The 12,148-nt window shown below is 61.9% G+C and overlaps 1 protein-coding gene across 1 annotated transcript; it reads left to right on the top strand.

Moving 5' to 3' along the window:
* Positions 1 to 2,355: 2,355 nt before the first annotated feature.
* Positions 2,356 to 8,717, top strand: AP3S2 (adaptor related protein complex 3 subunit sigma 2). The gene is made up of 6 exons (XM_069025941.1): positions 2,356 to 2,765; positions 3,126 to 3,217; positions 3,316 to 3,427; positions 4,360 to 4,431; positions 7,659 to 7,766; positions 7,983 to 8,717. Exons 1-6 carry the CDS (start codon positions 2,697 to 2,699, stop codon positions 8,109 to 8,111), a joined length of 582 nt encoding a protein of 193 aa, XP_068882042.1. The 5' UTR covers positions 2,356 to 2,696; the 3' UTR covers positions 8,112 to 8,717.
* Positions 8,718 to 12,148: the final 3,431 nt, after the last annotated feature.

The following is a 12,148-nucleotide window of genomic DNA, read 5'->3' as shown; positions in this document are numbered from 1 at the left end:
GGAAGGAAGAAGGAGGGAATGAGGCAGGGCTGACGTGAAGGGATGCAAAGCAGCTCCTCCTAACTCGCCCGCCCTTCATCTTCCTCCCCCTCCTCAACTTGCCCGACCAGCGAGAACCGCCCCCCCCCGTTCATCAGCATCCTCCACCGGAGCTGGGGCTGCCCTCGGTACCAGTCTGGGGGGGTCGAAGGTGGGGGGAATGGGGGTGGGAGTGGTCGATGAGGACCCTATGCCCACACTGTCCCTGCATTATGTCCCCTCCAGCAGCACAGGGGTCATTTTCTACCTCACCCTTAATTTTGGGGGGTTGTGACCCCTTAGAATGATGCCGAGGAGGGGATGATCTTCTCAAGGGACCCATATCCAGTTGGGCATCGCTCTCTTCCGCTACAGGGTGGGAAAGGCCATATGCACCCCAAAAAGCTTGTAGGGATTGATGGCAAGGACTCCTCTCTCCCCAAAAATGGGATGAGATGAATTAGGGATGTTACAGGAATTTGAGGGGTTTGGGGGGGGGGGGATGCTGTTCACTCAACACAAAGAGGTGGAGGGAAAGGCCACAGTGTGCAGGGTAGGGTGGCAGGAGATGGCCCGTTCCCAAAGGAAGGGAGTGAGATGGGATGTGGTATAGGAAGGGGAGCAGGTGATCCAGACGTTGGAGGGTTTGGGGAGGGGGGTGCTGTTGGCTCCCCCAAGAAGGTAGAGGGAGAGGTTGAGCTACGTGGCTGTGGGAATGTGGTAGCAGGAGGCAGCTAGTCCCCAAAGGGAGGGATGGGGATGAGATGTGGCATGGGAAGGAGAGTGGGTGGCAACAGCCAAGGATCTGCGGGTTGCAGGCTTTGGCTACCGTCGTGAGGAGGAGGAGGAGGAGGAGAAGGAAGAGTAGGAGGAGGAAGAGAAGGAGGACGAGGAGAAGGAGGAGGAAGAAGAGGAGGAGGAGGAGGATGAGGGTCTCCTCCCCATGGAAGAAGGAGCATGCGGAGGCAGCCGGGATTCGACTGGTGTGTCGGGAGATTCTCATCTCCATGGAAGCAGGTGGCGCCGGCCGGACTAATCGCGGTAGAGTTTGTCTCCACACGCAGCCAGCCCTTTGTCTGGGCTCACTTCTGCTTTTCTGTTTTTTTTTTTGTGTTCGTGGTGAAAACCGAGCTCCCTGCTCTGTCCCCGCTGCCACTGCCGGTTCTCACATCCCCCACGCCCAGTATCCCGTCACGTCCCTGTTGCTGCCCGCCGGCCCAGCCTGGAGCCTTCAGGATCCCGGACCCGGCTGGTGTCACCGGTCCCCAAACTGCCACTTCCCTCCCCACATTCCCAGCCCGGCCTCGCCCCGCACGTGGCCTGGAAACGGCTCTGCCTACACAAGTATTTGTCAATACTGATGGGAAGAGACGAGGCGCAGGGAGATTCACTCCTCTGAATTCCCGTGGGTGCCCCAGCCAGGGGGCACCTGGCGCGGCACAGAGCAGGGCATGGAGGGATACAGGGGGAGGGGCACAGAGTGGGATACAGAGCGGGGCATGGAGGGATACAGGGGGAGGGGCACAGAGTGGGATACAGAGCGGGGCATGGAGCAGGACACAGGGTGGGACACGGAGCGGGGAACAAAGCAGGGCACAGAGCGGGATACAGAGCGGGGAACAGGGCAGGACACGGAGTGGGGTGCACACTGTGACACGGAGCGGGGTCCGGAGCGGGACCGGAGCGGGACCGGGCGCAGCGGGCCCGAGGTCGGGACCGGCCCCGGCAGCTCCGGCTGTCAGGGAGCAGCTGCCCGTCCGCTTCAGCCAATCAGGACGCGGATTCAGAAGGATGCGGCCATCTCAGCCAATCAGAACGCGGATTCGGGAGGCTGCTGACTCAGCCAATCAGAACGTGGCGGCTCGAGGCTGCAGCCGCCTCAGCCAATCAGGACGCGGGGTGTCCTGCCCCGGTCACTCCGTGGCGCTTCCCTTTCCCTCTCCCCGTTCCTCCCAGCCCACCGAGGCGGGCACTGACCCGTCTCTCCCTTCCCTCGATGTTCCCCGCCGTGCCCGGTGGTTCCGCCGGCACCGAGGAACCGTGTCCGTGCCCCCCGGGTAAGGGCCCGTGGCTAGCCCCCGGTGCCACGCGGGATTGCCCCGCCCTTTTCTCACACTCCCCAGGACAGGGCGCTATTGCGGGTCCTGGCCGGTGTGTACCCGCGCTGGGGGCAAGCGGGACCGGGCAGGGGCCGGTGAGCTCTGACCCCGCCGGTGCCCACGCGCACGCCCCCTTCGGGCAGGCAGAGTCGCTGGCCCTTTAAAAGAGGGCGTGGCCGAGCTCTCCGTTCCTCCCCTGCGCGGCGCGCCGCTCCCGGCGGGGCTGGTGCGCCCCCTGGCGGCGCAGGCGGGGACACAGCGGCGGGTCCCGGTGGTCCCGGTGGTCCCGGTGCAGGCAACGGCGGCCGCATCCCGGCTCTGGACCTGCCCGTCCTGCCCCGTCGGGCTGCGAGGAACGACCGACTCCGCCCCTGCGGCAGGCCGCGGCGCAGCCGCGCGGTCCCGGGGAGCCCCCGCCTAGGAGCGTCTTTGATCGTTCCCGCGCCCCGGCGGCTCCGCAGGGTCACCGCGGGCTCAGCCCACCGGAGCCGGGCTGCGCTTCCGGGGCGGCCGAGGGGCTTCCTGCGGTGGGTCTGCGGCCGCGGTGCTGCTCCTGGCCCGGCCCGAGGCGCCGCCAGGATGATCAACGCCATCCTGGTGTTCAACAACCACGGGAAGCCGCGGCTCGTCCGCTTCTACCAGCACCTGGTGCGCGACCGGGGCCGGGGGGCCGCCGGTGGGGCTGCGGCAGCGGGTGCCTGAGCCCGGTGCGGGACCGGGACCAGTGCAGGCCTGAGGGCGTCGTGGGGCTCGATGGGGCTGGGGGTGTCCCGAGAGCAGGGGCAATCTCTGCGGCTTGGGGGAGCCCTGCCTGTGCCCTGGTCTCGTCCTTCAGGATGCCCCGGGTCATCCATGGGTGGCACCGGGACTGGCCCGTCATCTGGAGCTGCTCACGGCGCCCCTGGGGCAGCAGGGGACTGCGGGGGACGTGGGTCCCATGGGGGGGACATGGGTCCCATGGGTGGGACGTGCATCCATGGGTGCCCACCCACCGTCTCCTCCTGGCAGGCAGAAGAGGTCCAGCAGCAGATCATCCGTGACACCTTCCACCTGGTGCTGAAGCGGGATGACCACATCTGCAACTTCCTGGAGTGTGGCAGGTACCGGCCGGTGAGGGGCCATGCCGGGCTGTCCCCTCACACTGTGTAGTGCCTGGGTATCCCCCCCGAGCCCTTCAGCTCTCCCTGTGTCCCCACAGCCTGTTCGGCGGCTCGGACTACAAGCTGATCTACCGTCACTACGCCACGCTGTACTTCGTGTTCTGCGTGGACTCCTCGGAGAGTGAGCTGGGCATCCTGGACCTCATCCAGGTGCGTCCCTGCAGGGCTCAGTTTCCCGGGTGCTGCCCTGCCCTGACACCATTCAGGGGCATTTCATGCCCATGGCATCCCTGTGCCAGCCCTTCTGAAAGGCCTGAGAAGCCCTCGGGGCCATGGTGGGGAGGAGGGGCTGCATGTACTCCCTGAGCTTCTACGTGGCTTCTGCACCTGGGAGCAGCAGGGAAAGTTAATCTGAGTAAATGTCTTTTAAAAATAGAAGCATAGGATCATTTAGGGTGGAAAAGACCCTTAGGAGCATCAAGTCCAACCATTAATCCTAGGATTCTGAAATCCTAGGTTGGAAGGGACCTCAGGGATTGTCTGGTCCAGCCTTTCTTCGCAAAGCATGGCCTAGACAAGGCCCAACACCCTGGCACGTGAAAAGTATCCAGTGCTGGGGAATCCCCCACTTCCCCATGGAGATTATTCAGTGGCTGTTTTCTTTGGAAAAAAATTTCCTCTTGTGCCTTATTGGAGTCTCCCCAAGAGGAACTTGTACCCATCACTCTGTGTCTTTCCATATGACTCCTTGTGTGAAGGGACTTTCCAGCTCTGTAGGCACCCTTTAAACACCAGGATATGGGAAGAAGGTCCCCCTCAGCCTCCTTTTCTATTCTGTTCCCTGGACACGCTCCAGCCCCTCCAGTTCTCTCTTGTTGGGAGGGGCCCAGAACTGCCCCCAGCACTGGAGGTGCCTCAGCAGTGCCAGCTCAGGGAACGAGCACTGCCCTGGGCCTGTGCCCACACTGACAGAAGCCAAGTGCCATTGGCCTCTTGCCCACATGGACACACCTGGGCTCATGTTCAGCCACAGTCACCAGCATCCCTAGGTCCTTTTCCAGCTTTCCAGTCACTGTCCCAGACCTGGAGTGTTTCATGGGGTTGGTGTGACCATCTTGCCTGGTGTCTGTCTACTGTCCCAGGTGTTTGTGGAGACGCTGGACAAGTGCTTTGAGAATGTCTGTGAACTGGATCTCATCTTCCACATGGACAAGGTGGGTGGTGGGCTCTGGGCTGCTCCAGAGCCTGCATTTCTTGGGCTGGGGCTGCCCAGGAGAGTGGGGGGAAGGCAGGGGTCACTTTGCGAGGGATTGACATCCTGTATGGGAAGCTTTCAGCCTGTGTTCTTTGGAAGCCACCCACATGGTGTCCTCCTGATGAGAAACCCAAGTGCTGGGCTGCTCTAAGCCCGCGGGGAGCTGTGCCCAGCCGTGGGGCTGCCCTGGTGCCGGGTGGCCATAGCCAAGTGACGGATCTGCGCTCCACACCCAGCACTGGGGGAACTGGGCAGACTCTGACCTGGTTCTAGAGCGTTCTGTCTCTGCTCCAAGCTGTGACACCTCGTGAGAGTTAACATTTTACAACAGCTGCAGGGAAAAAAAAGGGAAGGGACAATGGCTTCCCAAATGGGAAGGAACAATGGGAGTGTTTGGAATTCAAAGGGCTGAGTAAACTTTGGTTTGAGCCACAGCCTGTAATGCTTCCTCTTGAGCTGGACAGAGTTCCTGGGTGGAAACCCATCCCCTTTGATCATGTCCTGAGTCACAAGGCTGAAGATAGCTGGAAATAGATAGCCTGGAATAGACTTGGAGCAGAGAGGGGCTTGGCTGAAGGTACTGGGCTTACGTTGCTGTTGATCAAGATTTTCTTCCCTTACTAAAGACAAAAACATGTCAACAAAAAAGAGCACTGGGAAAAAAAAAAGTGTAAAATGCTCCCTTTCCATTGGTGATTCCAGCTGGGGAACTGGCAAGGAAGGGGAGTGAGCAGGTCTGGGAGAGCTCTGCATTACCAGCTGCTGAGGTTGGGCTTTGGTTTCACTGTTTGTCCCACTGTAAACTTTCCAAAATGACACAACATGATTATCTTGATAGCAGAAGTGTTTATCAAAGCGTTTATCAAAGGAGGAAGGAGGGCAGAGCAGCTCCAGGAAAAGTGTTGGCAGCTGCCCAGGTCAGCTCTGCCCACAGCTGGGGGAGGATGTGCTCGTGAGTGCTGACTCTGTGGCGTGACCAGGACCCAGCAGCTTTTCACTCATCCTAACTCTCAGCTTTACATGACCTTTACGTGCAGTTTATGCTGAGCCTCACTGCCAGCCAGCACCCCTCGGGCAGGGGACATCACACCATTGCCTGGCAGCTTTGCCAGCTGTAGTGGGGTCACCCTTCCTCTGACCTCTCCTGCCTAGAAGAACATTCTCAGGAGACAGGAATCAGGGTTTCTGATAGTGGAGACCCCAGCTCGGTCACTGCAGGCTCTCCCAGCCCTGTTTACTTCCCATCTGATGCTCCTGCTGCTTCCGAGCTTTGACTCAAGTCTTGGCCACTATCAGTTGGTCCTCTGGTCTCTTTCTATATTTGGCACATGTTTATTTCTCGGATGTGTTCCTGTGCTTCCAGGAGTTTGGTTGCAGAGGGACAGTGTTTGGGGTGCTGGGAGTGTGCTGGTGTGTCCTGCTGGGCCCTGGTTGCCCCCCTTGGATGCCCAGGCAGGGCCTTGAGTGTCTCCCCAGGTAGGGCTGTGAATGTCTCCCCAGGCAGGGGCTGGCAGGGGTTCAGGTGTAACTTTGGCTGCATTCTGTGATTTTTCTTTTTGCCATAAGTTCCACCTCAGACTACCTGCACCACAAGGGCCACAGGGCCAGAGCTGTGGCCAGTCTGGGGTCCTACTCCTGCTGTGGGCCGATGGAGGGGGACATTGCTCAGGTACCAGTGACACCAATGCTTTTAGCTGTCGGCTTTGGGAGCCCCAACCTCAGAGCTGCAGGGATCCCCTGTCACAAGGGGAGACTCAGGATGGGCTATGCCCAGCTCTGGGTCATGCTTTCCACCTTGGAGAGGAGTGTGAGCTGCACTCAGCAGCTGCAGGGTCCCAGAGGGGACTTGGATTGCTCAGGATGTGCTGTGCTTTGGTTTGGAAAACAAAACTTGCTCAGGATTTCTGCCCTCGTGGTTTGGAGCCAGCTTGGGCTGAAGCCAGATCTTGAAGGAACGTTTCCTGATGCTCCCATATCCTTTTTGGCTGTGGGAGCTGCTTGCTCCAGCTGCTTCAGTGTGCACTGGGACTGGGCTGTGGGATGGGGGTTCCAGGGCTGTGGAGGGTTCCAGGGCTGTGGGGGGTCCCAGGAGCTGCCTGTGGCTCACCCTGTGCCAAGCTGATCCCACACACCTTCTGCCGCTCCAGGTATTGTTGGAGCGGGACAGGACCTATGGGGAGCCCTGGGCTGGATCACCTCACGTTTGTCTGGGCTCACCTCACAGAGCTGGCATTCCCACTCAGAGCAGGTTCTCTCATTATCTTTATTCTCCCCAGGATTGTCCTGGCAGTGTTTGTTACAAGGTGTGGTTTACAAGTGCAGCCTGGCCCTGTGAAACCATAAAACAATCTCATAACCCAACCATGCTCCTGCATAGCCTCTTGCACAGAAGTAATTCGGGCCCATAAATCCATTATCTGTGCTGGGAACTCATCGGGAGTTGCTGACTGTGCAGGGAATGCTGGGCTGAGCCAGGTGCAGGAGCTGAGGGTAGTTGTAGCCACCAGCACAGCCTGACTGCTGCCCCAGGGCTGGTTGCAATTTCTGGGGTTGCAACTCAGCAGTGTCCCTTTCCTGGCTCTGGCTGTGTGATTCCACTGGCCCTGCCTGGCTGCTCATCCTTGGACTCAAGGTATCCCAGGAAAGGAGCAGACTCCCCTGGCACTTCTGTGCTTTTTCTGTGCCTATGTCACAGTCCCGACCTTCCTAAGAGACAGCTCAAAAGCCAGGCTCTGGCCTGTCTTTCTGAAGAGAAGGAGCTTCTAGGGAAAAATGTCCTGCCCAGTGAGGACCCTGCTGCCTGCTGGGGTCCCCTCTAGGACACATTCCTGCTGTAACCTGGCTTCTGGCCCAGGGAGGGAGCAACCATCTGTTGGAGGTGGCACAGTCAGGCTGTGCCAGTAGAATGAGTTGCATCTGGCTGCTCCAGGGGCTGCTGTATGCCTGGTGGGTGGGTGGATGTCATCTAGAGTGGGGATACAGGTGGTAAATGGAGCTTTGGGGCTCCCCATGCCCTAAAAGGCCACCCTTTCATTGTCCAGGCAGCTGAGAAGGGGACAGGGGTAGATTTATGTCCCTTAGGGAAATGCTGGCCCCTGACACGCTTCCATGCCAGTGCTGCAGCCATTGCCAGGCCAGGACTGGGACCTCAGCCTTCTGTTCTCTCTCCCCCTCCCTCCCTGGCAGGTCCACCACATCCTGCAGGAGATGGTGATCGGCGGGATGGTGCTGGAGACCAATATGAACGAGATTGTGGCGCAGGTGGAGGCCCAGGGCAAGCTGGAGAAGGCAGAGGTGAGCGGTGACGCTGCGGGAGCTGACAGAACCTTGGTCTGCGAGGGAGGGTGGTCCATGGGGTCAGGGTGGCCGTGTGGGAGGGTATCCAGGGTATTCCCAGTGTCTGCCTGTTAATGACCTCAGGCCCTAAAAGGTTTATCATCCAATTTGCACTGTCACTAGGAAGATGGGGCTGTGGGGTGGGGCCAGTGGTCACAGTGCCTGTGTCCCCAGGGAGGCCTCTCAGCTGCTCCTTCCCGTGCTGTGTCAGCCGTGAAGAACATCAACCTGCCCGAGATCCCCCGCAACATCAACATCGGGGACATCAACATCAAAGTGCCCAATCTGTCACAGTTCATGTGAGCAGCCTGTGGTGGGGGGCTGCCTGCTAAGCAGAGCTGGGGTCCCCGTCTCCTCCTGGGGCTCTGCCCATGCTGCACATGGGGGCTGGTAGTGGCTGAGGGCAGGGAGCAGTGACAGGGCTCAGAGAACGGGGTGCAGGGGGTCCCTCAGCCTGGACCTGGGCTCAGTTCTGCTCTCTGGTCCCTCAACAAGGAGGGTGCCCTTCCTTCCCCTCCTTCCCTGTGGACATGCAGCCTCTCCTCGCTGTGGGGAAGAGTTGGCTTCTGCCTCTCCTGGGATTCTTGGGATTTCCAGCGGTGAACATGTGCCTGTAGTGGCAGCTCTGTCAGGAGCTGCAGGTTGTCTCCTTCGTCCTCCCAGCCATGGCTGTCCCCTGCCCTGGTCCTGCTCTCTGTGATGGGCCCCACATGGGTGGGGGTCACTCATGGGCGCTGCTGTGTGCCCTGGGGACAGTGCGAGGGGGACATGCTGGAATGGGGATGTGGCAGCAAGAGGGACAGGAGCTGAGTGACCTGGGGAACAGGCAGGTGGTAGCTTGCAGGGTCAGGCCAGGCTGGGGAGGCTGGAGTGTGTCTCTGTGTCCCAATAAACTGCCCTTGAACCCGTGTCTGTGTCTGCTGTGGGTGCTGCTGGACGGGGAGGAGGCCGGGGACTCTGCGCAGCTCTCCTGGGGCAGCTGCAGCCCCGGGGGCTCTTGGCTGGTGGAGGCCCTGGGGGTGGGAAAGGGGGCCTTAGATGCCCCAGGGGAGGGCAGGTGGCTTAGGGCAGGGTTCCTCTGCTCTTGGAGCAGGTGCGGGGAGGGTGATGGCCCTGCTCGGGCTGTGATGGCAGCGTCCCCAGCTTTGGGCCTTTGGTGGCAGCTCACCCCTTGCCAGTTCCGGCGCTCTCCCTGCCGCAGAGCATCAGTGCAGGGCGGCCGTGAGCTCTGACGGCTCTGTGGGTGTGTGGGAGCTGTGGGGCTGGGGTCCCCTAAGGCCAGGGAGGAGCAGGGCTTGTCCTGGGGGCCACAGTGACCCTGATGGGCTCTGTCAGCCATGTGCCCCACTGCCCTGGCTCTGCCACGGCTCCATCTGGCCACCAGCCCCTGAGGCTGGCCAGGGGCCCTTCCTCTGCTCCCCAGCTGTGCTCCGGGTTCTGCCTCCACTTCCCCTGGCAGGGAAACCGTGACTCTGCCTGGAAGGAATTTTCCCCTCCCTGCAGCTTAACCCTTCCCCAGCTGGCCACTAGCCACATCAGCACTCCTGGAGGTCAGGGAATTCGGCAACCTGTTGTGTCCTTTTCTCCACTGGCCCTCTTCCTCCTTCGCCTCCTCCCCTTGTAGGTGCCAGCGAAGGGTGCAGGTTAACCATCGTGCCCGGGCCATTTCCTGGGGTTGGGACGCGGAGTCTGGCAGGACTGAGACAGTCGGAGGGGAACGCTGCGGCTCACCTCAAGGCGAGGGAGTTGGCGAGGTGCTGGCAAGGTGCTCTACACCAGGCTGGGAACTGGGGGGTCGGCCGCCATGAGCAGTGCCTGTGTCCGGCCCCACGCCACAGCACCCCACTGCCGCTGCAGGGTGTGTCGGGCCACGTGTGCTCCCTCTACACCTCCCGTAGCGGCTCTGCTAACAGCTCCGGCCCCATTGCCCCGTCCTACGTCTCGCCAGAGCCTCAGCCCTGCTGCTCTGCGGGGCGTGGGAGGCTGAGGACCGTGGCCGTGCTGGGGCCGGGGAAGCCCCTCTGCCGCTCCCTGCTGCTCTCTCTTCCCAAGCCCTGGTTCACGCTGGGATGTGCTGGGGTGAATGAACCCCTAGCCCGCCACTTTCCTTCCTGGGGAGCTTCAGTCCCGACCCCGGTGGCGGTGGGTTGTGCGGGAGCTGTGAGTGCCCGGCGCTGGCAGTGACCCCGCGTTGTGCCGAGAGGGGCTGCGCTGGGTGGGTCACCTCCCACACGGGGGATGCAGCGTGTGAAGGGCTGTAGAGGGCAGGGTCGGGCCGGGGCTCAGCGCTCCCCCTCCGAGCCGCCTGCATGGTCCGGAGATGGAGATGGGGCTGGATCCTGGGGATGGCTCCTGGCCCCAGCCCACTGCCTGCCCCAGCTGTGCTGTGCTGTGGCACCCATAGGTACCGGGTTTTGCTGGGCTCATCTCCGCCTGCCGGAGCGTGTTCCCAAATCCAGGCCCCCTGCCCAGCACTCTTTTCCTTCAGAACTGCCTTCTCGCCCTGTTCCAGTGCGGGGGAGCCCATGCCGGAGGTTCTCCTTTCCACGCTGCCCCGCGCTGTCCCGGGCCTCCGCCCCGCCGGCCGGCAGACATGAGGTTAAAGGGGGCGAGAGCTCCGGGTTCCTGCCCTGGAGCTTTGGAGGAAACTTTCCTCCTCCTGGAGCTGCGAGCGCAGAGCTGGGACGGACAGTCGGGCGCAGGCAGGAGGACAGGCAGGGCGACGCGTGGGGCGCAGGAAGTGGGAACGGGGCGGGCGGGACCCCGCTGTCCCTGGCTGCCCACGGCTGAGCGCAGGAAGGTGAGGAGGGCACTCTGCTGCCGCTCAGGCTCCGGGGGGGTTCACAGCCCAAGCGGGGGGTCCGCGGGGTGCGTTGGAGTGGACCAAGTGGGGGAAGGGGCTGTGGCGGTGCGTGGGGGGGCTGGCGGGGGGCTGTGGGGTGTGGGGGTAGCAGTGGGGTTCACGTACATGGGGGTTATGGAGCCCATATGCGATGGGAGGGCTTGGGGGCGTCTATGGGGGTGCGTGACGGTGTGGAGGGCTCCGGGGGGTTGTCAGGCTGTGGGGTGTGTGAGGCCAGAGCCTCAAGGGACCCACGTGCCCGCGGGGATGATGCCCAACATGTGTCCCTTGTGGGATGTGGGCTATGCATGTGCTGCTGGCTGGGCTCCAAAGAGGGGTCTTCTAGGGGTGGGGACAGAATCCTGTGGGTGCTGGGGGAGTCAGGGTGTGGGTGCTGTGTCTCATCCCAGTGCTGCTCCCCATTTACTCCATCCAGCCCCCTCCCCAGCCGAGGCAGTGGGGGATGCCTGTGTGCTGTGCCCGAGTGGCTGTGGGGAGAGCCAGCAGGCCCGTTGGTGTGGCACGGAGGGTGTGCAGAGTCCCTGGCACCCTGCCAGCCACCTGTGGCCCTTAGTCCTGTGGGGGGCTGTCCCTAAAGCTGTAGCCTTTGGCCAGAGCCAGGGTGGGGATGGGGCTGAGGGAGCCAGCAGTGGCCTCTGGGCCAGGGGATGGCTGTGCCAAACAGGGAATACCAGGGACACCAGCAGCATCCAGAGTGATTTGTACCAGGCACAGCGGCCCTGGCGGGTGCAGCTGGCTGCTGTCAGGGACAGGGCAGGGTTTCATCCTGATTTGCCCTTTGCCCAAGCTGTGGCTCCTGGCAGCATCTGCCCATATCTCCCTATGGAGAGATCAATCACATCTTGGGGAGATCCTGTTCCCAGTGTGTGACATGCTGTGTCACCCTCACACCCTACCCTGGGTGGGGATCTCACACATGCCCACTGGGGCTGGGCTCACTAGGACGGAGTTTGACCCCCATGTCTCCAGGTTCATGACCCCGGACTTTGAAAGGGCTGTGGGCAGGGTGAGCTCCTCCCAGGTATCCCCCCTACCTTCCCTCTCTGCTGTGCTGCATCCCACACCTCCTGCTTTCCCCGATGGGGGGGCAGCCGGTGAGCTGTGCCCCTCACAGGAAGGGGTGGCCTGGACCCTCTGACAGTGGCTCAGACCCCATCACTCGACAGTAAATGGGGTGACACTGAGTCTGCATCTGGCCTTGGCTGATGGGGACACACGCTGGGCCCTGCAGCATGGTGGGGAGGTGGCTGCTAGCTGCGGCTACCCACCCTGTCCCTCCTTTTGCAGGGCCAGGCCAGTGCGGGGAAGGACACCAGGGGTCCAGGCCCACAGCCCGCACAGGCTCCCCGATGGTGCAACCCCCCCACCACCAGCTCCGCCCCTGCAGCAGTGCCACTGGGTGTTGGTGCTCTCGCCGGGCTCGGCGGGGGGTGGGTGGAAAGCTCATCCCAGGGTCTGTCACCGCCCTGAGCCCCAT

The sequence above is a fragment of the Aphelocoma coerulescens genome, chromosome 10, assembly GCF_041296385.1.
Source record: "Aphelocoma coerulescens isolate FSJ_1873_10779 chromosome 10, UR_Acoe_1.0, whole genome shotgun sequence".
In the NCBI taxonomy this organism is placed as follows: domain Eukaryota; kingdom Metazoa; phylum Chordata; class Aves; order Passeriformes; family Corvidae; genus Aphelocoma; species Aphelocoma coerulescens.
The sequence above is the reverse complement of the archived record's forward strand: the minus strand, read 5'-3'. Positions and strand labels throughout refer to the sequence as shown.